Source organism: Leptinotarsa decemlineata, unplaced genomic scaffold, assembly GCF_025532065.1.
Source record: "Leptinotarsa decemlineata unplaced genomic scaffold, Ldec_3_MD MMD2_tig00001064_RagTag_RagTag, whole genome shotgun sequence".
NCBI lineage: Eukaryota > Metazoa > Arthropoda > Insecta > Coleoptera > Chrysomelidae > Leptinotarsa > Leptinotarsa decemlineata.
The window spans coordinates 7,206,335-7,233,152 of record NW_027412558.1 but is presented as its reverse complement, the minus strand read 5'-3'; the positions used below and the strand labels follow the sequence as shown (position 1 = coordinate 7,233,152).

At 35.3% G+C, this 26,818-nt stretch overlaps 1 protein-coding gene and 1 non-coding gene across 3 annotated transcripts; both read left to right on the top strand.

Annotated features, from left to right (window-relative positions):
- Window positions 1-159: 159 nt before the first annotated feature.
- Cdk12 (Cyclin-dependent kinase 12) lies at window positions 160-26,818 on the top strand. 2 transcript variants are annotated; one of them, XM_023174520.2, is made up of 13 exons: window positions 160-496; window positions 2,323-3,334; window positions 4,184-4,419; window positions 4,478-4,927; window positions 7,180-7,407; window positions 7,758-7,963; window positions 8,027-8,223; window positions 11,548-11,752; window positions 12,170-12,438; window positions 13,220-13,399; window positions 21,804-22,095; window positions 24,642-24,747; window positions 26,631-26,818. In XM_023174520.2, the coding sequence occupies exons 1-13, from the start codon at window positions 160-162 to the stop codon at window positions 26,750-26,752; spliced, it is 3,840 nt and encodes a 1,279-aa protein (XP_023030288.2). In that variant the 3' UTR covers window positions 26,753-26,818. The 2 variants fall into 2 exon arrangements, with proteins under 2 accessions (XP_023030288.2, XP_023030274.2); XM_023174506.2 differs by lacking the exons at window positions 21,804-22,095; window positions 24,642-24,747; window positions 26,631-26,818 and having other exon boundaries at window positions 7,168-7,407; window positions 13,220-14,151.
- On the top strand, window positions 12,564-12,697 carry LOC111518280 (small nucleolar RNA SNORA16B/SNORA16A family). Its single transcript, XR_002723937.1, has one exon. It is a non-coding gene; the product is annotated as a small nucleolar RNA SNORA16B/SNORA16A family (small nucleolar RNA).

Genomic DNA, 26,818 nt, shown 5'->3' with positions numbered 1-26,818 from the left:
TTTCCCAGTCATGCATGCCAACATTGCCAACATAAATGTCAACATAACCAAATAATTTTCAAATATTGAGTATGTGGAGTTTTCCTAGGACTAAACTGCCTTCAGGCAAACCAGCACGATATACTATGTGCTGGATAGTGATTACGATTAGTTCGTAAAATGGAAAAGAGTCGGCATGGCAAACAGAGCAAGGATAAATCCAAGAAGTCAAAAAAGCGTAGACACAGAGATGAAAACGGCTCCCCTAATAACTACGTAGGACTTCTGAAAGCAAAACCTTTAGTTGAATACTCTGATGTAAGCTCTGAGGATTTATCCGGTCCTGAAGCAGGGGAAATACAAAGTGGTGAAGAGGGCAGTCTTGTACTTAGTGAGGATGGTGAGCTGGAAGTAGAAGCTGATACAATGCATAGAAGTAGTCACCGTAACAGGTATTCTCGCCTGGAAGAGGAGATCTATATCAGCAGAGAGACATCACTTATGTTACATTCACCAGGTTAGATTTTCATTCTTATTTACTGTTAGATCAATAATATTAACATCTTGGTAAAATTTTCAAAACTACCTAAATTTTTATTAAAGCATTTTGCTTTAACTTCAATCAATGTGCATTACTTTACTTCACTTGTTGTTGGTGGAAAGTGTGAGTGCTTTATATAATTTATAAAGTGATGTATTTATGAAAACATGATGCAACCAAAAATTATTCAGTGTTGAGATATTATTTTTGTGGAATTTTCCATTACTTCTCATTGAACAAAAATAAATCGCCATAAAAATCTTCTGAAATTAATTTGACACTTCAGTACAATATGTCTTAAACTAGTATGTATGTATTGTGGTGATTGTTATTGTGTAGAGGTTCTATTAAAAAGTCCTAAATATTCTGCTCTGATAATACAAATTGAATATTATTATTATTACTTGATAATTCACAATTGAAGATTCAAATTAAATGACTAATGGCTTACCTCAACAGCATGAAATAGAACATTAAAAAAATCCTGTTGAGATATTGAATAACAGTTTGTGGAGTGTGAAAACTTGAAATGGAATGAATCCTGTTTTATTATATCACAAAATAAAATGTGTTATTATTCTTCATAGAAAATTTCCCAAGACAACTGTCAGAAGAATTGCCAAAAATAGCTGAAAGTTTTGCAATGCTTGATGGTATTACTTCAAACTGAAAGGTAGCTAGGTAGCTCTGCAATTTGCGAGGTTGCTACAGTTCTCGGAGTAAGTAAAGACATATCCGAAGAAGCCATTGTATGGCGAAACACGTGTTGCATTTTTGTAAAACTGTTTAATGAAAATCTCACAAATAAAGTGTTTTTTGAATACCTTAGTTATGGATTTACATCAAGTATCGGCCAATTCCGTCATAGTTCTTGCAACTTGCTATTGATATGATAGATACTATTGCAAATCAATCTGCTTCTTGAAAATGTGATTTGGTGTTTACCACTTAGCTTTAATTCTCCTTACTTCTGAGTCTAGAAATTCAGTTCGTTTTGGGATACTTTCTCCAGTGAGAACTTATAGGCTGTTGACTTCTGTTAAAAAGTGTCTAATTTTGTGTCAAATTAATAGCATTTTGGTTATCTCTTACAGTAATTCCATGTATATATTGACTTTGCCCTTTGATAGGGGCAAGCTTGTTGTGTTATGCTTCAGCTGAAGTCTCAAGTCCAGTCACAGTGACTCTAGCTTCATAATTATGACCTCAGTGTTGAACAGTGATTGTTAAGAGAAAGAAAAAATGAACAAAACACTTGATATTTCGGTTTTTAGAGATTACTTAGTTCATGTCTTGACACAATACCCTTTTTTTAGTAGACCTATAATAATATATAGTCTTCATTTGTTGTACTTAACTGTAGTTATTGTAGGCTAGTTCAGATTATTAGTATAAATTTAAAAATTTCATCTGCATAATAACATTTCAGTGGGGGTGAAATTTTCAATAATATGCCTGAATTTATCTTTTGTGGAAATATTCCTAATAAAATGATAGAATAATAGAGAACATCATTTGAATAGCAATTCCTTCTCTTTCCCTACCAAATATTCTTATTCCACTTCTGGATGATGAGTCAGGACCGTTCAAATATTACGTAAGCACTATAGGGGGAGGGGAGTCTTTTCTTTGCTAATTTTTATGACATGGGGGCGGAGGAGTCTAGAGACATAGGGAGGGGGGTAAGAGCTTTGCTTACTTTTGCTGACAAAGGGGATGGGGATGGGGGTAAATAATTGTAGTAAATATGCTTAGGTAATACTTGAATGGCCCCTTACCAAACATTTATTGTTCTTTTTCAGGAAGAAGGCATCGTCTGGATCCTTCGATGATACCAAGGTCTCCATCACCTCCGATACTCGTCAGAGAAAGACAGCTGTCTATATCTTCGCGTTCCTCACGCTCTAGTGAAGTAAAAGTCGTAAAACACCGTCGAAAAGTAGAAACGTCACCTGTGGAGTATGTTGCCCCGGCGGCTTCTCCTACGTACGAGGAGGACTACAGCTCCGACAGAAAGAAGCGAAAAAAGAAAGACAAGAAGCACAAGAAAGAGAAAAAGTCCAAGAAGAAAAAGAAGAAACCCAAGCAAAGGTCTCGCAGTACCAGCTTGGAGAGCGTTGCAAGCGAATCGGCAGGTTCGGAAACTAGCTCGCCTAGAAAAACGCCCCCCAGGCCCGAGATTGAGCCTCTGTCGGATTGGGAACACCACGAGTCAGCTAAAGGAGCCTCGGACGTCAAAGCGACGATAGACACGAGTGCCTGTTCGCCGGTGTCCAATGACAGTCATATCGCATCCCCCGAACCCCAGTTTGACCTCAGAAGCCCCACCCCACCTGTGAAGACTCCTCCCATAAAGTATCGCGAGTATCCGAGGGACTATACACCCCGAGAATCTCCCCATACACCCCCTTTGCATCACTCTAGTAGGTACAATCACTATATTTCGGACGAACCGATTCGAATAAGGGATTCCCCCATCCTCATTGATGATCAGTTGTCCCCCGTCAAGTCCCCGTACATATCTGCGACCCCAGACCCGATAATGCACTCACATAAGCATCGATCGATGACTCCTAGCAGCAGAAGACGTAGAATGGAGAGAGAGAAACTGCATAGAAAGCACAAGAGTAAGAGGGAGAAGGCCTGGATGCGAGAGCGGGAGCGGGAGAAGAGGTATTCGAGAAGTCGGAGTCCAGTCGTTAGGAGAAGGTCTAGGTCTTCAAGTTACGGTAGGAGTAGGCATTACGCCAGTCCGTCGCCGTCCAGGAGAAAGAAACACAGGTCAAGGAGTCCCAAACGGGATAGGAGTCCGAGGTGAGTGATTTTTCGATTTACTGAATACTGATTTGATCTGATTTTTTTTCTTTGAATCGAAATTAGCAAAATTGTATTGAAACTGAAAACAAATATGTTTCAGTATAAGTTCCAAATTGTCTGTATGTTCTAGTTGCATAATTTATAGATTTGTAGAAAGAAGATGATTTGAGATTACCCACAAAGTTTTCCTGATCTCACCTATGAGATTTTCTCTATTTATGTACTAGTTTTTTTAACATGAAGTTAATGTAGAGGACTCATCTGCAAGAATTCTTTTTTTGGAATGAAACTCCATCCATTGAAATATAAAAAAAACAATAGAATTTCACATTGCACAGATCCTTGTGTTGTGATACACACCAAGAGATTTCAAAGTTTAGTGTAGTTTCTAACCATCTAGAATTAATCTTCCAATCTCTTAAATACATATTCATACTCCCATAGAATAGAGAATTTTCATAATTTTTCAAGTAATTATTAGAGAAGTGTATATAATCTTTACAGATGGATAGTCAGTAGCTGTTAGCTCATATGACCCAGAATAAAAGAGATAAATTAACATTTGTGGATATTGAAAATATTGCATATATTTAGTATCAGTATAAATTAAAAAGTATTATCTAAAGCTCTCTCAAGCAGGTGATTTGAATTGATGAAGAACTAACTATGAAGTGCACACCTTCTTAGTTATTTTGTACTGGTTCAATATTTATTAATGGCATGATTCAGAATAATATTTCATTAATAATATTTGTCATTGTCAATAAAATTAATTTTTCAAAAATGTTGAGAATTGTAATAGTTACAGTTGGCTATTTCAACTTATTTTTGTTTTATTTACAATAGGTATAGGAGGAGTCCTTCTCCCCATTCATTCAGATCATTACAGTTGAAAAATAAAATCACAGACACAAGTTTATTTGCGGAATTAATCAAGGATAAGTACCAGAGGGAATTGGAATTGAAAAAGTTGTCTAAACAAATTGAACAGAATAATTCCGAGGTTAAAGAAAATTCAGAAGCTGCGGATGCTGCAAAACGGAGTTCTAGTATAGATGAAACCGATAGTTCCCAAAAGAATGGTGAGAATCAATTGTGATGCTTTAAATTATTTGCTATTCAACGTTTTTATGATTCCAGATAGCAAGGATATTATTGATAACCCCGTGCCCATGGATATCGACGATATTCCAATTCCTGATAGCGAGCCTACTAATCAGCTGAACGATATCCAGCTGCCCAAAGGGGATAACGTAACCAGTATGGAAATACCAAAAAGCCCTCCTGCTCCCAAGACTCCTCCGTTACCTGTAAATAATACCGTGTCTGTAACCCCATCTATGAACTTCACTAGTGCTCCTCCTGTTCCATTAGAAGTGTCCCCAGTAAAGAAACAGCCAGTAGAAATACCCAAACCGAAGACGAAAAGCGTTACTAAAATGCCTTTACCTCCCGGCATAGATCAAACGCAGCTGGAAGCAATCGTTTCTCCTCCTAGTCGGACGCCTAGTCCCTTGCCACCTGTTCCAGTCAGTATAAGGGCCAAGACTCCACCGAGAAAAGGGGTCAAGGATTTACCTATGCCACCAGGTGAGTTACAAATATATTGATTGGTTTTAATATTTTAAAGGTGAAGAGGTTAGGTTAGGTATAATATATTGAGTATGAAGGTCGTTATTAGGAAAATACTGGAAACGAAGGGAGATACAGGAGAGAAAGAGAGAGAAAGTGCTAGGGGAGAGAGAGAGAGAGAGAGAGTACAGAAAGATATGTCTTTTCAGCTTGAAGAAATTAATTTTCATCATTATTGACAAACTCTGGAGAATGAATATTTATGAAAAAGATAGATTTGAAATGTGGACTATTATCTCTTGATTTGCAAAGGCATTTGACACAGTTGAGCATATTTTATAGAAAAAATTAAATAGCATTGGCATTTGAGGGATTATTCATAGATGGTTTGTGAACATTATCTAATCTGACAGTAAACAGTTTGTGTATTTAGGAAAATATGCTAGGTTATTGAAAACTATCACTTGCGGAGTTCCACAAGGGTCTATTTTGGGTCCAGTTTTATTTTTGATTTACATGAATTCTGTTTGGAAATTATTGTTTAAAGGTAATATTAAGTTATATGTGGATGACACAACATTACTTAATTTTTCGATCAAAAGTAAAGAAACTTTTACCTCTTGGTTAAGTTATCATAAATTGAATTTAATTCATGAAAAGTTTTTTTTAATGTTGATAACCACTAACAGAACCATAAAAAAGAGAATTTGGCTTTGAACAATAAAATTATTGAATATTGTGTTCTGAAAAATATAAAATGGTTTACTTTATAGAGAAGCTAATTTTTTCAATATCTTTCTTTAAAATTAGCATAATTGTTACATACAATTGTGTTATACTAGAATATAAACTACTGAAAAGTTTAATTAGTTAATAACTTGCCGTATTCATAAATTTTGCCTTTAACCACTTAGGAAAGCTAAGTCTTAATATTTAATTTTTTCAATTGATTTTTTCAATTTGTAGACAAAATTTATTAATACGACAAGTTACTGACTGGTCGGTTTCGGTAGTTAATATTATGCAGTAAATTTTCACCCTTTATTACACTTCAGCGGATTATCTATTGATTCAGCTTTTATTTTTTCATAATGTGGAAGGTTAGATTAGGTTATAAACCCAAAAACAGTAGAAAATATTGAGTCTCCACAAAAATATGTCTTGAATCCTTCATCTTGTGTTTGTCCACAAAGTATTAAACGGCTATATTGATTCTCCAGAAATAGTTGAGCTTTGTACTACTCTCTCTGTGAATGATAGAAGAACCAGAAATAGTGATATTTTTAAAATTCCTTTTTGTAGAACCAATTATGGTCAGAATGAAACAATATGTAGGATATTGAAATCAGCAAATCATTACCATCTTAACCTGGAATTGTTTAATTCATCATTATTATCCTTCAAAAAATCGATTAAAAACATCTGATGTATCTTTAGTTTGTAAGCACATGTACAATTTATAAAAAGATATTTGTAAAAATTGGCTTGTCCGTTGAAATAAATAAATAAATAAATAAAATAAATCTTTGCCTTATCTTGTCTACCTTATTGTTTATAAAGGACAATGAAAATACGTTTCTGAAAAATGATCAAATACATGCACATGATACAAGGAATAAGGAAAATATTCATCTGCCCTTTTCCAGGCTTCTCATTGGCCAAAATTCCCTAAAATATGTTGGTGTAAAATGTTTCAATAAGATGAAAAATCTAATAAATATGAGCGGTAGCAAGTCAGCAGTTAGGACTAGAATATCAACATATCTCAGTGATAAAGCTTTCTATAGCGTAGAAGAGTTTCTGGGCTCCTGATTATATTTTAAAATTATAATTGTACAAACCTCAACTAAATTCGTTGTATAATTGTTATAATTGTACATTCTTATTATACTCTTTTTTATGCAGTTGTACCATATTCCCACTTTATAATCCCTTTGTCCATCCCTATTTTTTATTTTTTTTATTTTATATATATAACACTAGATATTGTATTGTCTATATTTTATCAATTTTAGTCAATCTACTTTATATACAAATATTTTTTTTTTGACTAGTCCGATAAGTTACATATTCTGTAGTTTTCACCACACAATGTGTATTCTTTTGTGATGAATAAAATGATTTTGATTCTGATAAGGGCATTTTATAGATTGCAAAGATATTTACATGTGGTGATGTAATTTTACCACATATCAATCAATCGATGTAATAACAATCTATCAATGAATAGTTGACTTCATTTTGGTTTAAGGAAATAGATTTTATTCCAGTTATTCCTGGAACGGAAGAGCTTAGCGGCGATGAAGATGTTCCTGTCACACCTCCAAGAAATAATATTCCAGTCGTAATAGAAAAAGTGAAACCTCCCAAACCGAAACTGCCTACGAAGAGGCCGACCATTCTCAAAAGAAAAGGCTCGAGAAATTTCCAGACCAGTGGGAAAGATTGGGGCGAAAGATGTGTGGATATGTTCGAAGTCATTGTGCAAATTGGCGAAGGTAGGAAGTTTTTATTGTGAAAACTTTGAGTTGAATTATTTTTTTAATTGATTGGTACACTTTACTGGGAGATTTTTACATTGGAAGGTTTTCAAAACTGTGACATTTGTTGTTAACCATTTTATACTTAACAATATAAGTTACTATCTTTTTCCACCTAATCCACGGTCCAGTCGGATGATAATTTCTGGGTGCGTCACATATTGTGATACCGAAGATGCTATTGCATAGAGAAACACGTGTCATGGTTTTGTAAACTTTCAAGAGGAAATCTCACATTAAGTGTTTTTTTGAATACATTATAATGGATTTTCATCTAGTATTTATTAAAAAAGTCATATGATTCACAGGTACTTATGGTCAGGTTTACAAAGCCAAAGATAATCAAGCAAATGTATTGGTAGCGCTCAAGAAAGTAAGACTGGAGAACGAAAAGGAAGGATTTCCCATCACTGCGGTGAGAGAGATAAAAATTCTCAGGCAACTGAATCACAAAAACATAGTTAATCTGCGAGAGATTGTAACTGACAAACAGGACGCTGTAGATTTTAGGAAGGTAAGGGTCTCGATAGAAATTCAATTTTTTTATCAAAACTCATTGGATTTTTGGGTGTTGCAGGAAAAGGGTTCTTTTTACTTGGTATTCGAATATATGGACCATGATCTGATGGGCCTTCTGGAATCTGGGATGGTCGATTTTAATGAACTCAACAATGCTTGCATCATGAAGCAGCTATTGGATGGCCTGAACTATTGCCACAAGAAGAATTTTCTTCATAGGGACATAAAATGCAGTAACATTTTAATGAACAACAAGTAAGTTTAAGTTTTATCAATCCGGTCAATCTAGACACTGGAAGGTACATAAATTTCCAACAAGCTGCAAACGCGTGTACTTGTTCAAAACATAGTTAATAAGATTTTAAAATTCCGAATGATTGCGATGCCTGGAAAAAAAATTATTCGAGGTCAAAGGTCAAACATCTCGAAAAAAAATTGTTTTTTCGCCATTTTCAGGAAAACGGTAAGTTTTATCATAAAATAACCTCAGATAAAAATTGTAGATCATGAAATTCTCTACAAAAAATGTATCAATACTTTTTTTTCTTAGAGCCACTGTTTCTGAGATACGACGAGTCAAAAAGTTGTAATCGTCATTATATGCTTACATTTCCACGCCACCTATGAGGTAGTGTACTTAGCGCGTTGTCTGTTGTGATTCTGTCAAATTGAAAACTTGCATAATAAAATATATCAGGAAGGGGTGGAAATTATAAAAACTATTGAAATTGAAAGAAAAGTAAAAATTCATTCATCTGAGTCATAACCAAATTATCTAAGAACAATTCGTTCAGGCCAGTCTCAACTCCCTACACAGAAGGTTAATGGACTGACACCTCTCAGAAAACAACTACTCCCCTGGCTAATATCACGAAGGGCGTTGGATTATATCCGACAGGTGTCAGTACAGGATTCTTCACAGAAGTTATTCCTGCATATGCTGTTGGCGATACAACTGCCCCAATAGATTTTCAATTATTGGAACACACTCAGACTGGTTTCGGGCTGTTTGGCCACTCGTCAGTGCAAGGTAATGTATATCATCAACATAAAGATGATGATTTTCGATAATTGAATATCGAATTCCGTCAGTGTATCATTCCTCAAACTAAGCTGAAGCATACAACAAACAACAGGTTTGTCGTCGCCCCATCTGCCTGTGAACGAGGTAACCAAGTGCATATCCAAAATTTGCCCAATTCCTCGTATAAGGAGAGAAAACTTTCACAACTGACTAAATGTGAGTCATAACCTTCAAATACTTCTTTTTGTCGTTCTTCTTCTTGATCTTCTTCTTTTTCTTCTTGATGTTCATCCTGGGTGTAGGTAAACTGCGTCAAGAGTGATGTATCGCATGTTTCCTCGTTGGTATCAAATGAATCCTCTACTATTGGTGATTCAGCATTAGAACATGACTGGCCTTGACAATGTGTACATGCCAGAGAACACAACAGTCCAACTTTTTTACAAACACATTTAGCGCTGCATCCATTTTTACAGTTGCAAAAAATTGTGTTCGGCAGTTTTTCCGGCGCAGGTGGGAGTAAAGTCTGAATAGGTTCTAATGCATTGTCGACCAGCTTCTAACCCCAGTCTTTTGAGTCTAGCTGATAACCAAGCCACACTTGAACTTGGTAATATACCCGGAAAAGATGTTGATGAGCAGCAACTGAGGTTGGAGGAAGACAAGCTATTGCACCTGATTCTTATTTTTAGTATTTTTTACGAAACATGCATATCGATACTTATCTAAGCAGGTGGTTTTTTTTGGAGCTTTGTACATAGAAAGAAGAAACTGAATCCCGTTGGTGATAATTTCTTGTTGAGTCGAATTACTTTTTTTGAAAACTTCAGCACATTGAACTAAATCTTGTTTTTCAAACATTTTAAACACTGTTGCTTTACCCCTCCTGTAAAATGCAGACGTCGTATCACAGCCAGTTATTGTGTGTAAAAATAGCACATGATTTTGACTCTTTGCAAAAGTAGATAAACTTTTTGACAAATATATTTCGGTTTGACTTTGAGCTTCTCCTGGCTTTAGAAAGAAAATAGATTTTTCAGGTGGACTTCGAGCAGTAAGAAGTACGAGTAAGTATACATCTTCACCAACAACCATAGTTGTATTTGTCAAATTGAATTGCTCTATAGCTGTTTCAATAATCAGTACGTCGGCATAGTTATTAGCCTGTTTAACCAATATATTTTCGCCAATAAACTTACCCTTCAACATTGAAATGAACCGAGATTTGTTGCGAGTATTTGCAAGAAATTTCTGTTGACTGGTAGGAACTGTCATAAGTTCATCAAATAGAATATCGGAAGATGAAGATGTTGCTAAAGTTCGACGACGTTGTTCTGCAGATTTAATATTTCTTGTGAAAATCATCATAGCCATCAAATACGACCGTAATTCTGGCACCAAAATGTCTACGTACATACTGAACGTATTTATTTTAAATTACAACTTCAGAGATGTATATACGTGGCATACTTATGCATATAATAACGATTACAAATTTACACTTAACTTTTTGACTCGTTGTATCTCAGAAACAGTGGCTCTAAGAAAAAAAAAGTATTGAGACAATTTTTGTAGAGAATTTTATGATTTACAATTTTTATCTGAGGTTATTTTATGATAAAATGGGGATTTTTGACTTTGACCTCGAATACATTTTTTTCCAGGCATCGCAATCATTTGGAATTTTAAAACCTTATGTTTAACTATGTTTTGAACAATTACACGCATTTGCAGCTTGTTGTAAATTTATGTACCTTCACTCTTATTTTTTAGTCCAATTTGACCGGGCTAATATGCTATGGAGACACTTTATGATTGATAATAGTGAGCAAACTTTTGTTCTCCTAATATATTTTTGAAAGAAAATTTGCGATAATTCCTTTCAATAATCTGAATGGGGTTTTAACCTTGACATTGCTGAAGATGAAATCTCTAGATTTTAAGCATTATGCAAGGTTTGGTTTCTGGCAAGTTTGGTAAACTTGTAAGTAACAAGTTTAGTAAACTTGTAAGTAACAAGTTTGGTAAACTTATTTATTTATTTAGAGGAAGATAGGTGAGGTGCACAAAATGTCATATGTCACAGAATGTCTTGGAACTCGGAACATAAGTAAACAGAAGCACGCATCTGAAATATGTTATCTTTGTTTGTCTCATACAGGTAACAGATTCATTGTCCTTTATTAGCTATAACCGATGTTGCCAAATGGTGAAATAGAAACGAATCCCTTTAAATGTTGAATGCATTATTTCATTCCTCTTTTTTAAGTATTTAAATAATTTTTTAAAGAAAAAGGTTGAAATGATAGGTTTAAAATGCGTTGTTTTAGAGCTCTTTTATGAAAACTATTTGATTTTCGTCAGGAGGAACATTCCCCATTGTATCCCATATATGTATGAATTGTAAGAGTTTCAAATGAATTTATAGTGATTTTTTTAGAATTCAACATGCTTTTGAGAGCAATATTTTGACATATTGTTTTACAAGAGTTTGTAGATAGTTGACATTGAAAACAATAAATCGAAAGGTACTATGATACACTGTTTTTTTGCAGAGGGGAAGTCAAGTTGGCAGATTTTGGTCTGGCGAGGCTCTACAATGCCGAAGACAGGCAAAGACCATACACCAATAAGGTGATCACTCTGTGGTATAGACCACCTGAGCTATTACTAGGGGAAGAAAGGTATGGACCTGCTATCGACATATGGAGCTGCGGCTGCATTTTAGGGGAGCTGTTTCTGAAGAAACCCTTGTTTCAAGTGAGTTTATGGCAATAAATACCTAAATCTGATAAGTAATCTCGGAAATTGTACAGAATAATTCATTCAACCACGTTTGATAAGTAGAATCGGAACCTCCAGAGTAAAACAAAAAAGCACCACATTTTTCACTTGAATTTAAGTCTTTCTACAATATTTATTAATTGACTTTTTTTGAAATTTAATGTTATATACATGTGTTTTTGAATTATAACTCAGTTTTTTTTATTTTACTTTTTATTTGTAATGTTAACTCTTTTTTCAGTATGTACATACACTATTCATTTAATTGTATTGACTTTGTTGACAAAATGTCACCATTTAAGACAAAAAAGCATATCTATTTCACAATTCCGCTCATTTGTATATTGCGACATCATACCTTTTTTGAAATTTTTTCCTTTTGTCAAATTTCAGGCGAACTCCGAGTTGATGCAACTTGACAGGATATCGAGGGTTTGCGGTACCCCCACTCCTGCTGTATGGCCCTCAGTCATCAAACTACCACTTTTTCACACTCTGAAACCCAACAAGCTTCATCGGAGGAGATTGAGAGAGGATTTCATATTTATGTCGGCTTCTGCATTGGACTTGTTAGATAAGATGTTGGAGTTGGACCCCGATAAGAGGATAACGGCCGAGGATGCTCTCAAGTCGACTTGGTTGAAGAACATCAACCCCGAACAGTAAATTATTTTTGATTCTTTTAGTTTTTTAAGTTTGAGTATCAGTTTTCAAGCAATTCTGTGATTTCGTTGAAAAATTGAACTGACTAATACTGAGTAGTTGTGGAGGATATTTTTGATGGGTTTTAAGACCTTTTCGAAGCTGTACTGTGGTTTCTATTCACACTGCAGTCAAATTAAGGTCAAAATAAATGTTCTACAAATGGTCACTGGTGAATTATTTGATAATTTTCCAGTAGTACCCAAGTAGAAGACAAGCTCAATTATCCTTATTATACTTCCAAGGATGAACACAAGGATTACAGTTATTATTTCTGTGTTTTATCAAAATGGGATTTGAAACCTAAGTGCAAATAGGAAAGTAATAATAATTGAGAGGTTTCAATTGTCTGGTTGAACATTATTGCTTAGCCTTTGAGATGCATATAAAAAACAAAAAACAATGTAAGTTCCTTGAATTATGAAGTAAGTAGAAAGCCAAAAAACTTCATTTCTGTTACTATTTAGGTTAGTAATATGTTTGATCTATAATAGAAGAGCAGCAGAGTCGTTACGTTACTCTATTATTAACTCAACTTTTTTCTTGGAAGCAAATAAATTACTTGTAATTTACTCCTACATCAACTGCCTATTTTTTTCCCTGTGTATTGATGAAAGGTTATTCTTCAAATTGTAATGACGACCGAAAAAATTTCATCATCTCAGATAAAGGAACCTATTTACTGTGTTTGTATAAACGTTATTAAAAAACTGAACTTGAACGTTTTTTTTCTTCTTCTAGAATATCCGCCCCCGAGCTGCCCACATGGCAAGATTGCCACGAAATGTGGAGCAAGAAACGAAAACGACAAATACGGGAACAGGCAGAATCGATGCAGAACCTGCCTCCAGGCAAACCAGTTCAGATTGGCCGTGGAGATAAGACTCTGGTAAAACCGGAAGATTCCATGGATGGAGGAGGGTGAGTTTTTCATTGGTGCTGTGTTGCAACCCTGAGTTGATAGTTCTTTGGAAAACGTGGCTCGGTAATTCATTCATGGTGTTGTGACTATTTTCTTTATATATATATATATATATATATATATATATATATCTAGTTTGATGGTAGTGAGGTGTAAGAGCGGACATGGTAGTAGTGTGGCCATGGAAACAGCTCGGAAATCAATGTTTTAATTGCATCCTTGGACAGAATCTATCACGGAATGCTGTGTTGGTCGTTTTTTTCAGTTTTTTTTTATTTGATAGTCCATATTTTTGTATATTGAGATTTTAATTATGGATTTTTTTGCTGGTATTTCCCAAACACAAAAAGTAATTCTGTATAGACTTTGTAGAATATGAAAGAAAAGAAACTAAGGTGCTAAAGGTTACATTATATTTTTTTAGCATGTTGACCTTGTTTTCATTGTATATATATTAATTTGTAAGAGCACCTTACAAGCTGAAATGATCTTTTTAAATGGGAGCCTTTTGCCTATATGGAGTGCCTTTTTTTAATAAAAATATGGATCGAGGCGACTTCTTTGATACTGTGACAATATTTATTGAAAAAATTATAGTCATTTTGAATAAATATATAAATTCAACCAATATAATTTATTGTACATATCTGTAAGTTATAATAGGTAGCAAATTTAAACTGTTCTTTAACTGATGTTTGTATATATGTTTATTATTTTATTTTCAATTCAAAATAAATGGGATTAAATTATTTTTTTGCTTTTTATTTGTCCTTTCTTTTCGTCCTTTGTTATTTTTGGTAGAATTGGAATGCCGTTTTAGTAGAGAAACTTTACCCCATAATTTTGATCATCGAAACTACTTGGTCTTTTTTATTTCAAAAGGGGACTTTTATTTTCATTATGAAACCATGAAACTATTTACCAATTTATTCTTTCATTTAAATCAGTGTTTACTCAAATCAAGTATTATCTGAGAGGTGGATTCCAGTAGGTTGCTAACCAATCTATCGACAATGAAAATGAACAATAATCAAACAAGACCTAATTTACTTTCTTACTGAAATTAATCATTGGTAATTTCCGTTAATTTTCACAAATTTTTGTAATAAACTAAGGAAAGAAATAACTTGAATTGATTCTTTCAAAAAAATGACGGTTTTTCCAGATGAATACAAAAAAAAAAGTCAAAGAGTACAAAGTGCCTCATTTCAAAAAAACATAGCTTTCATTACAGTAGTTTGTGAATGGTGAAGTCTAATAAGATGAATGTATTAGTATATTTATTTATTACCACACAATATCTTGAGAAGTCATCTAGTTTACAAATGAGGTAAAGTTTCTATTCATATGGTTTAGGAGCATGGTTAGATGAAGGATGATAAAGGTAAGTATAAGTTGAGTGAGACAGGCTTGACGAACTATTTATCTAGGATCTAACTTTGCAAAACACCTTTAGAAAAGCGAATCTCTCATCCACAACTGTTACTCGTTATATATGAACATGTTTTCCGTGTTTCAATAATTTTTCCAAATATCTAAAATGGAAACTATTTCATCACTTTACCTATTTAATAACATAGCTTACTATTAGTTTGTTTTTCTTTTTGGATGGCATTCTTGAGTCAAAAAACTATATAGGTGGCTCAAAGTTTTGTAAAAAAATGAATTTTTCTGAATTGAATAAATTTTGACTGGATATGAAGAACAGTATTTTGTGGTTGCAGTCAGGTTTTGAGGGCTTCAAATCACAATATACTTTATTGCCCGAAGATTTGAATCTTATTGACAAAGTCCAAGAAATACAACATATACATAGAAAAAGTTTAAAAAAAAATACAAATGTAGACATAAAAAAAAGTTCCAAAAATGTATAAATGTAAATTTTAAAAAAATCTAAAATTGTATATATAAAACACCCCCATTTTTAAAGTGATTGTATAAAGAATAAATTGCTAGTTTATTGTTAAAAGGTTTCGCTAAAATACTCTTCCAAACTATAATAGGGTCTATCAAGTGGTTCTTCAGCGTCTTTTTAAAATGAATGTTGTTTAGATTTGCAGATCTCATTTCTAATGGTGAATAATTGAGTAACTTACCACCACTATAGTATATGGAATCCTTGAATAAATTCGAAGTTGGGATGGGAAGTCTAAAGGTATAATTGCTATTACGAGTAGCATAAGGAGTAAAAGCAAAGTTGAACTTCGATATATGTTTATAAATAAGGCAAACCGTCTCTAGGATAAAAACTGTGGTGACTTAAAATTTTATTGGCTGTGAACAAGTTCCTGCATGATTATCTGGGTTTGACTTTACAGAGACATGTTAGTGCCCTCTTCTGTAATATTGATACAGAAGAGAGAAGGAATGAGTTGCATGCTCCTCAAAAAGGTAGTCGAGATTCAATAAGTGCATGGTAAACGGTCTTTGCAATATGGAAACCCAACTCACTTGAAACCACTCTAACTGCATAACATCCGGAGGAGATCTTATTCTTGAGTTGTTTAAGGTGTTCATCAAATTTCAGCCTGATATCAATGATTACACTGAGACATTTTGTGTTTAATTTATTTTGTAATATGGCAGTGTCTATTGAAATTTCATCAAGCGAACATTTGAATGATATATTCGTTTTGGATGCATTGAGAGAGAGTAAATTTGCATCGCACCAGCTCTTCACCTTCTTCAAGTTGGATGATATTATTTTATTTAGCTTCACTGATTGTAGTATCATCCGCGAATAGAGTGAAACTACCAGATATGTCAATCATAGAGATGCCATTCATATATAGCAGAAATAGAATAGGGCCTAACACAGAACCCTGTGGTACACCAGATCCTTCCTCAGGACAACTGAAATATATTAACAATGTTTTTTGTACTTCAAACTGATCTATTTACCAATGTGTGACTGAAAAAGGAAATAAGTATTTGTACAAAACAAAACGTTTTTTTCAAGAAAGTGACTGACGGTGACAATTTCAAGGAGGAAAATTTGATTAGAAGAGGACTTGACTTTTTTTTATTGATATTTTAGAATGTAAGTATAAATTTGGCTGAGATTATTTAAATTTCTTTTATTGATGGATCTATCGTCATTATTGATGTGCACCATTTCCAGAAAAACTCTAATTGGTTTGATTCTCTACAAAGGGTAGTGGAATTGTCAAAATCCATTTTATGGTTCTGATAAATGCACAATTATTCTCACTGTTAGTTACTTCCTTCAAAAAAATGTTTCATAGACATACTTAATTTCTTTTTCAATCAGTTTGCGATACAAAAACCATTAAGGTTAAGTGGTAGAACAAACCTGAAGTGTTCTAAACTGCAGTTTTGAACTTCGCCTCTTGGATGTTACGTTCTATTTCACCCAATAAAGACCATTATTATTATTATTATACTAATTAGTATACTCAGTTGTTCTGAGGAAGGTGGTAAGCACCCTCGAAAGCTCAACAAAAAGAGTTTTCTTTGAATAGCTCTCAAAACCTGACAGCAACCCCATAATACTGGTCTTTATATAATATACCCAGTCCACGATTTGTCCGAAAAAGGGCTTCAGATTAAAGAATTGTAAGTTTCCTCTACAAAATATTCAATTTACCTCGAACCCATAAATTGGAGACAAGTTCAATTGACATGAATTTTTGTTGGGTTAGCCTTGTGCTGTAACCATACTCTACCTTTTATTTTCTTGACTTGACTTATCCCAAAGAATTCATTTCTTTAAACATGTATTCAACTTACTTTCTCCAAAAGTAATACTGAAGCAAAACAAATAGTTTACAAATTGGGGTAAAGTTTCTATTCACATGGTTTAGGAGCATGGTTAGATGAAGGATGAGAAAGGTAAGTATAAGTGAAGTTAGAAAGACTAGTGGGACTATTATCCAGAATCTAACATTGCAAAAAACCTATAGAATCACGACTCTCTCACCCATAACTGTTTTTCTTTTTTTTTGTTTTTAAGAAAAATCTGCTGAATAATATTTCATTGCGTTATGTTTTTTTTGAAGGACTTCAATCAGATTTGTTGTTTATGACTACCGGTGAATGACACGAGGTTAAGAATAATTAGATGTAGGTATATAAAACCATGAATATTGACCCCGTAGAGACTGGGCCAACATGTATGGTTTTGAATTGGATGATTGTTTTATAAAAAATTTGCCATATTTGGTATGCAGCTCTTGATGGTTCATGATTGCCAGCACCAAGTTTGCACTTGTTTGAATTCATGCATCACACCTTAAAACCGAATCAGTTGGTCTTTTCACGAATTTAATGCTTACATCCATGTATTCCATAGTATTCAATCCCAATTTCATTACGAACAATCTCCTGACTTGTCACATTATGTTTCAAAAGTTTTTTTTTATTTTATCCATGAAAGGCAAATTTGTCTGTTGTATGAAGGCTGTACAATATATGAATCTCATTATTTGTATGAGTCAATCTCGACACATTAAATTATCAACAGAAACGCCAAAAAATACTTGATCCTCTCTGTAGATATGTCGAAGTGTGGATAATCCATAACCAAGCTACGAGTAGTTGGATAATTTGGAGTGTTACAAACGTAAAATTGGAACCTCTGGCGTAGAGTATATGCACCAGAAATTAGAGTTTTCTTCATCTCCTGAAGATGTCAATTTGAGTGGTGAAACGCGTTGAGAAGAGTATTGCATTTCTGTTTATGGATGTTACATGTGTCGAAGCTATTTTCCGGGTTTTTTGTTTTTTAAAGGACAAAATACAAGCACTACAGGATAAGCATTAAGGCGCTCTAAGAGCGGTGCCTGTGCGAAAGTAGCGATTGACATTGGATTTGAATCGCTTGGAATTAAATCCATTTGGAAAAACGTTCTCAGGAAGTTCATTCCACATAAACGTAGTTCTTCAAATGGAAGAGTTCTTAAAAAGTGTAGTTCGAGGTGTACTGAGTTGAACCTCAAAACGATGGGCAGCCACAATCCGTCGGGTATTTCTGATATGTACCGCTCTTGATGGAATCAAACATGCCAAGTCACTTGAACACTTTCCGTAAGTATCTATCTATCTATCTAAGATCTTTTAGCCTGTCCATAGTATTTTGTATCGCAGTCCTTACATTTCATTTCGTAAATTCCAGACTTTCCGAATTCTCGACTTTGTCCTTTGAATTTTCTAAAAGTGCCTGTAGTGTATGACTTGTTTTAAAAACCACCTTATTCATACATAGTTTCTTGAAAATCTTTCCAAAGTTATTCGTGCATTGGTGAAAGTGAGATATATTTATCTTGGTTTTGTCGTTTTAAAAAATCGAGATTTCGTTCATTCTTGACCTAAACTTTTTCTTCCTTATAATATCATCTAAATACTCCTCGAGAAACCGTTAACGACTGCTATTTCCTGTATGGAAAAGTCGAAAGATGATGCACTAGAAAATTCAGCCCAGCACGTTTGTGCTGTCAACAGTGATGTGAATTGTCAGGAATATACCTGTACGTGCTTGTTTCCTTCCTAAATACTAAATACATTGTATTCTAGCCTTCCATATTAGCTCCTCATTACCAAAACTTCGGGAAATGGAGGTTGTCCTTCATTTTCTAACTCATACGTAAATTTTATTGATGGAAATCTGTTATTTAAAAAGGAAACAAAGTCCTCAATATTCGATTTTTTGTTATCAAATATCGCAAAAACATCATCCAAATACCTCAGCTATATCCTAGGAAAATACTTCGACTTTTTTTTGGTTTCCATTTCAAATCTACTCATGAACAGGTTTGCCAGGTAGGTGGACAAAGGATTACCTATAGCCGCTCCCTCCTGTTGTTCATAAAAGCAACCTTCTACCTGGAAACGGTTTTGTTTCATACACAAATTAGTGATAGAGACGAATTCATCAATTTCGCTATTATTGAAATTATTTTTCTCTAGTAATTCCATGAGGTATCGTAAGGCCTGTGGAATTGGGACGCAGGAAAACAATGAATTGAAATCAAAACGGTTTGGTGTTGGGATAAAACTCCAGTAATATTCATTATTTCACCAAAGGTTCCAAACAGTGCATAACAACTTCAGTATTGTTTCAAATGCCGCATAAATTTGATAACATCACAATAAATTTAGTTCGAGAAAATGCGTATTTCTCTCCCAACGTACCGACAAAGTAGGTTCTTGTCAATGCCCGCCGGAAAACAAATACTTCTCCAGCCAGTACCGCGCTGGACATTGAATTAAATCCCACAGACATTTATGCAACACACCTCAAAGAGGTGTGCAGAGTGCCAGAGTTTTGCAGATGTTTTCCTGTCATCCAGCAGCAGGACCATGCTGAAATCAATCGAGTCGATAATCAACAGACCGGTGTCGTGGTATTAATTATCATCAGTGCAGGAAAAAACCAACTTGGACGCGGTTAGTCTAAAACTTTCTTCTAAGACTGGAGTTTTCAAACTTTTAGGCACTGCGATCCCCTTTTTAGGCTGAATATTTTGGCTATTTCCCCAGTTTTAACTCTGAAACAATAGTTGAAAAACTACACTAATGACTAAATTTCATACATACAAATCACTAGTAACTAGTAAAATAAACATTAAATTTTGTCACTTGAATTATTTTGTAATAAGAGACAGTAGTAGATCTCACCGATTTTATACACTTGAAGTGGTATCTGGTATCTGTAGAGTAGGGAGGGTGAGTGTAGATTCACAGCACTTAGGCCACATGTGACCGATTGTACATCCTCCTGAGGAGTTATCCTCCTAGGTCATCGTCCATCCTGTCCTTTCCAGGAAGGTGCACAGGTCACTAGGAGAAATCTCCTTTATATTGGCAGGTGTAGGCCAAGACTCGCCGAACACACACTCTCTTTGGCAACCTTGAGGTGTCTCATGGTGGCCTCCGCGAAGGTTTTGGAAGGTGCAGCGATATTACTGTCGTTGCGCGGCTTCTTCAACTTTTTTGGGGTTCCCTTTGTGGACGTGCACAAGTGAGGGTGCTTTTCTGCAGGGGCAGCCGGTTCCTTGCCTTTATTCAAGGCGGAGCTCATGGCGCCCGCCGCAGGAAGTGCCCTTGCTGTTGGAGGTGATCTGCTATGTCCAGCCTCATTGCAAGCGGTGGATTGGGGTGGACATTTCTGTTCATCCCCAGCCACCGCCTTAGATTGAGGTGAGCACTTCTGTCCAGCCTCGTGATTGGTTTTCGTTGTTTCTGTTTTTTTGTTGTTTCATTCATGTGTGTTCCCACGAGGAGCAAGGGAAGAGTTGGTCACCTCTGGCAGAGCCTCGCATTACCAGAGGTAGGCTGATTACAATGAGGTTTCACTCAGTTCCCCAAGGGTGACCGTTGGTGACCGCATATCACCCTGCGGCCATTCAGCTGTCGGCACGATTCCTTACTCCTCAGCTTGGTAGGCTATGGCGGCATGTTTTGCAAAGGCTTTTGGGGGGTTTTAGTTTTCCTCACCCTACTTATTTCTGCCAAGGAGTCCGGCGACCCCATTGGCTTTCCGGACAGGACCTCCAGACCCCTGGCCGTTCCCCTATCCCCCACCTGGGGACGCGCTCGATAGGTAGTCCAACCCACGGAACTTACAGTGGTTTCATGTCAAGTTCAAACTCCAACTTTTAACAATGCTTGGTATCGAGAAACTTTGGAAAGGTATTAAAAAGGAATACCCAGAACTGTTCACAACAGCATTAAAAATGTTGATGCCAATTTCTACATATTACAACTGGGAACAACGATTCTCCATAATAGTGAATTTGAAAACAAAGTCAAAAAATCTTGTAAGAAATAACGTTGTTTTGTGTGTTACAAAACATTCTAGACATTGAAAATGGGTGATTTTAAACAAGATCATGTTTTTCACTAATAGCATACTAATAGCATTCGCGTTAAAAGCGTGTATGTGTAATCTTTTTTTTATAAAAAACTACAGCAATAAATGATTTTTTTCAACTTTTCCTCCATATCTCGGGACCCCCTTTCCTTATTCCTAGTCAATTTTCACACAAAACTGTTGCCTGTTACCTGCTGAAATTGACTTTGAAAGGTACGGAGATAGCTACAGATAATTCAGGTTACTTCTTAAAAACTGATATTGTTATTGAATAAAGAGAAGCACCGCCCCCACACACGAGAACTGCAATACTTTTTTCGACACCCATTCGAATAACCCAGTTGACGTTATCAGGAAATGAAATAGACTTAAGTCTAGTTCGGTCTCAGATATTAGTTAAGTTCATCACCTGACAACGCCAACTTGGCTTATGAAAAGTACGTTCCAAGGGTTGGATTGGGTTCCCTTATCTGAAATATGTTCAGGGGTCGTTATTTGGTGCAATCTTTTGACCCCCTGATAATATCTCAGTACGTCAATTTCGTAGATACTTACATTTTTGTATGATACAGGTCATCGAAAGTACTGAAAATGGAAGCTTACGACTCAGCAGTGCTATCCTACGCCCTGGCCACTGCAACATTCAAGACTAAGCCAGGTATGATAGGAATGTCACACGATGAATCTGCTCCCCAAAGACATCCAGATGAATCCCTTACTCCACCCAGAGAGGCTACGGAAGGGGACTTGGACGGAAGGAACTACCTTTATCAGCTTCTCTACAACTTGGAGCAGATGGTAATCAACAAGACCAATGTGCAGATGTCCCATCTGATGGAAATTTGTTCAACAAAGCAAGCACAGGTACATGTTTGTTTCTTCTGTTCTTAAATTCTTGTTTCGAACAGTTTTTTGTATGGTAGTCAAGAGATTAGAAGTGAGGTTAGATCTAGGAGACATATAGCTTCGACGGGGTCTCCTTGTACACGATAGTCCCGGTCAAAGAAACTCGGTAATTGGTGAAATATTTCCAGCAGACATAACCACCCTGTTAGCTCATTGTTTAGCATCGACGTATCTCTATCTAAAAATGCCTTCAAGGGAGTATAGCTGAGCCGAAATCTAGCGGGCGATATGACCCAGGAGAGAGATCACAAAAGTAACTCTAGCGAGACCCTTTATTGGAAAATCTTTTCTCCCCTATGTTAAAAATGTTGAACCAGATTGGGAAAATTCTGGAGAAACACAACGTGAAACCAATATTCAGAACAAATAAAACTATCAGAGAGAGTGTACGATCAGCTAATTCCTCAGAGAGTCTTCAGGGACACCAGGTCGGGTCTGTCTACATTGGAACAACGAAAAGAAGTATAAGTACCTGGCTCTTTGAACACAATAGAAATTGTCGGCTCGGGAAAACCACCAAATCAGGTGTAGCCTTACATATACTCAAATGAGGCACTCACGTTATCTTGTTAGATGAAACGCAAACCCTTGACAAATCTCAGAATTACTATCCAGGAGAATCTAGGAGATGACAGAAATTCAAAAGCTCAAGAAGAGGAAATTAACATAAATGAACTCAGGCTATCTTTTCTAAATTTCATCGTTGTCTTGCTTCATTTTTACCGCAGTTGTAGACGAAACATATGGAATAGCAATCTGCAGACCGCGGACAAGAATGCGGAAAAATAAATTTCACAGTTCCCACCAGTCGTGGAAGTTAACACTCTTTGATTATAAAATCAACTGCAGCCGAATTCTTAGTCAAGATATAATTGAACTGAATACAAATTCGATGCAACACACAGAAGAAGTAGGAGTAGATATTGCATGTATTCTTCATATTACATATGAAGTTTGAATTATGTTTCATGAAAATCAGTAAAATGGTAGAATTTGACGAGTTTAAACTGATGAAGAGAGCTGAAATTTATTGGAAAAGGCATTTTTATGATTGTCACTGATTTGACAGTTCCAAAATAGCACATGACAACTAAAGTGGTGCACATATTCCAAACAACTGAAAACTAACTCAATAAATGTTTTCAAGTGAATCATAGAATTTATTCAAAATTACGAATTTGAATTTCGAAAGCTTTGAAAGAATCGTTCTCACAGGTCTTCTAATGAGTCTGATGGAGTTTGATATACATAATGTTTAATGAGTTCTTACGAAAAGTCTAGAGAATTCAAGTCGGGTTATCAAGGAGGACACTCAATTGGACCCCTTCGCCCTTCGAAATTGCCCCACTCTATACATATGGCAATTTGAATTCATTTTCACCACTAGTGGCTTGGAAGACATATTGTATCTAGCTGACATTGCTAGTAAGTCTGCACAATCTAAGATCATGGATTCACCAAACGTATTACATTTATTGAAGAAGTGCTGATAATTTGCGAAACAGTGTACGAGATATCCATCCCCTGTAATAACGAAGTGATAAGATCAGATAAGATAAGATATTTATTCACCTTCAAATTTTTTACAGAAAACAGTATGTTACAATAGTCATACAACAGTTTTTGTTTAGATACGTCACAATATTGTAAAGAGTATTCTCAAACTAAAAAAATATTTAATAATAAAAAAATATGTTTCTCAAAACAAATAGAGCCTTGGATAGCTTTTTTGAGTTTCATTTATATGTACTTTCCAATTCAGTTGAACATCAACATGAAAACCCAGTAGCTTAACTGTTGTTTCATCGTCGAGCGCTTGCCGATTTTTTGTGAAAGTTATTTTTGTTTAGGGACATAACGTTTGAATTTGAAAAGATTTCCATTTTTAATAATGTTTCCTCTTACTCACGTTCTACCACGCTTAAGTTTTTGTCCTGTAACAAAAGGGTAGAGTCATCTGCATACATAAAAACATCAGCAGTATCAATAAAAGTTGGTAAGTCATTTATGTAAATGATGAACAATGGGGGACCTAGCACTGAGCCCTGAGGCACCCTATATTTGACTTCTATAGTTTTTGATGTCTTATTATTTAGTAAAACGTACTGCTGTCTGTCTTTTAGGCATGAATCGATGAGATCTAATGCTGTTCCACGTATTCCATATTTGTGGAGTTTTTTCAACAAAATATCATGAGAAACATTATCAAATTCCTTTGACAGGTCACATAAGATTGTACGTGTATGTATGTATACCTTTCTTGATTTTCCAGACTGTACTTACGACAGTTTGTTTTCGAAAAAAAACTTATGTTTGTTCTTGATAAATTATCCAGATCATTAGCACGACAGATAGCAAAAAGTTGATGTGAAGTCTATCTAATAAGGTGAAAAAATCGTGGCCCGTCATACGTTTCGTGAAGGTCCTGCTATAATAACTACTGAATAATCTGAATCCAAAATATTACTGCTACCTACATAATATGTCAAAAAAATATGTTTCAGTGGGATCAACAGATTTCTGCTCCTTTGGATGCCTTGCTGGGAGAGCTGAGACAAATCTGCAAAGTTAATCCTGGGTCAATTCACCAGCTGCAGCTGTCTTTTGAAGGTAAATACTCTACACGTTCTTGTTAGGTTGTTTCAAAAGTTTTCTCCGTTTTAATGAGACTATTTCAAGCTGTAATATCTAGGTTAATACTTACTCAGTTTAGTCGAAATAAGTGTCCTTTGAATCAGCGCACTTTTGCCAACGTAACCCACGATCGGGATTCGATGAAGTCGAAGAAGGTCGTTTTTATCTGGTCCTAATTGGTGAAGGTTCTACCGGTGAGAAAGTTATCGAAGTGCTTAAAAAGATGGCAGTTGGTTGGCGAGAGGTCTGGATTACTGTAGGTCAGTCACTTTGGGTATCATCTTCGTGGCTAAAATCTCCGGAACGAAATTTCGCAAACCAACGTCGAACAGTGAGTTCATATTAACACAATCATTGCCAAACGCCGGGCTGTTTCGGCAGCGTTTTTGTTCAATTTGAACAAAAAATCGCTCAAACAATTTTTTTCTCTCAGGGTTTTTCAAGGGTGGTCTGTAAAAATAAGACTGATAAATGGACAATACAGGGCGTCGATAATGGATGGTTACTCGCAAATTCACAGCCTAAAATAAGATTTATTTATTTCTCACAATAGAACACTACTGGCTTTACCATCGCCTACCTAAAATGAGATGCCGCTGCAGGCACGGGTCACCACAATACAATTATTATTCAAACTTCCAGGCCTCGGCAAATTATTTTGAACTGAATAATGTGTGGGTGGCAATAAAAATATAATACTTAAATTCGTTTCAAAAAGCTTCTCTCTCAAGGCAATTCAATAACACTGTTTCCGATTTAAAAAACGGCATATATACATTAATGGAGTGAACGTAAAATAGGGTGTAACTATTTTGCAGGTCTGCAGGTCAGCAAATTGTTCTCAGTAGACATAGCTCTCGTAATCTTGTAGTAGGAAATAAATTCTTGCAGGTCGGATCTGCCTTACATGAATCTCAACCAGGTCAATTATTAACGACAGAAAAAATTCCCCCCCCCAAAATTTCACAATTCTCAAAAAATTTCACAATTCTCAAAAAATTTCACAATTCTCAAAAAATTGTCGGCCGGTCGTTAGAAATTCTTGCTGGTCTGAGAATTGAGAAACTTTTGGGTGGGGGTTGGAAAATTATGAAATACTGGGAGTTTTAATAAAAATGCAGATGGTGGAAGTCCAGCCCAAAAATCGTATGGACAGTTCTAAAAAGAAAGCTTCTATATCCATATCACCCAAGATTAATGTTTTTTAGGTGGTTGATTCATACGATATTGCATTAACGGAAAAACAGATTTTAAACAGATTTAAACAGAATAATTTTTTACCAAATATTTCATTTACGGACGAAGCGAATTTGTCACGAGATGCTATTATGAACTTTCACAATGACCATTTTTGGGCCAACGAAAATCTCTACGTTATTAGAGAAAGTATTTTCAGCAACAATTTTTGCTAAACGTTTGGGCACAAATGATTGGTGACTACCTATTTGACCCATTTTTTCTACCAGGTGAATCCTACATGGACTTTTTGCGATATCATTTATCCATTTTGTTAAAAGAAATGTCAGTACTTGTAAGAGGTAACATGTGATTCATGCACGACGGGGCTCCATTTTAATGTTCTTGCAAGTCAGCATCTCGACATCACGTATCCTAATCGCTGGATTGGACGTGCAAGACCTCAAAATTCGCCAGCTCGCAGTCCTGATATGAATCCTTTAGAATTGTATTTATGGAGTCATCTGGAGGCTCTTGTTTATAAAACTCCTGTTCTAGATGTGAATGAATTGAGGAATCGAATAATTGACAACTGTATTGTTTCAGATTATGTTTTCAATTTTGAATCGTTGACAATACATTCTAGTACTTTCTGAGAATAGTAACTTATTTTTATTTTTCAGATGAACATAACCAAGGAGTGTCCTTAAATACGGAGATCGTTTGTAAAACGTTATCAGATTTACTTCGACAATTTGGTTTAACAATGGGTGCAAATATTATGAAAAGATCGTTTTCAAATTGATGTTATATAGATGAGTATTATTTTGTATAGAGTTTTTATAATGGATAAGGAACTATTTTTTAACTT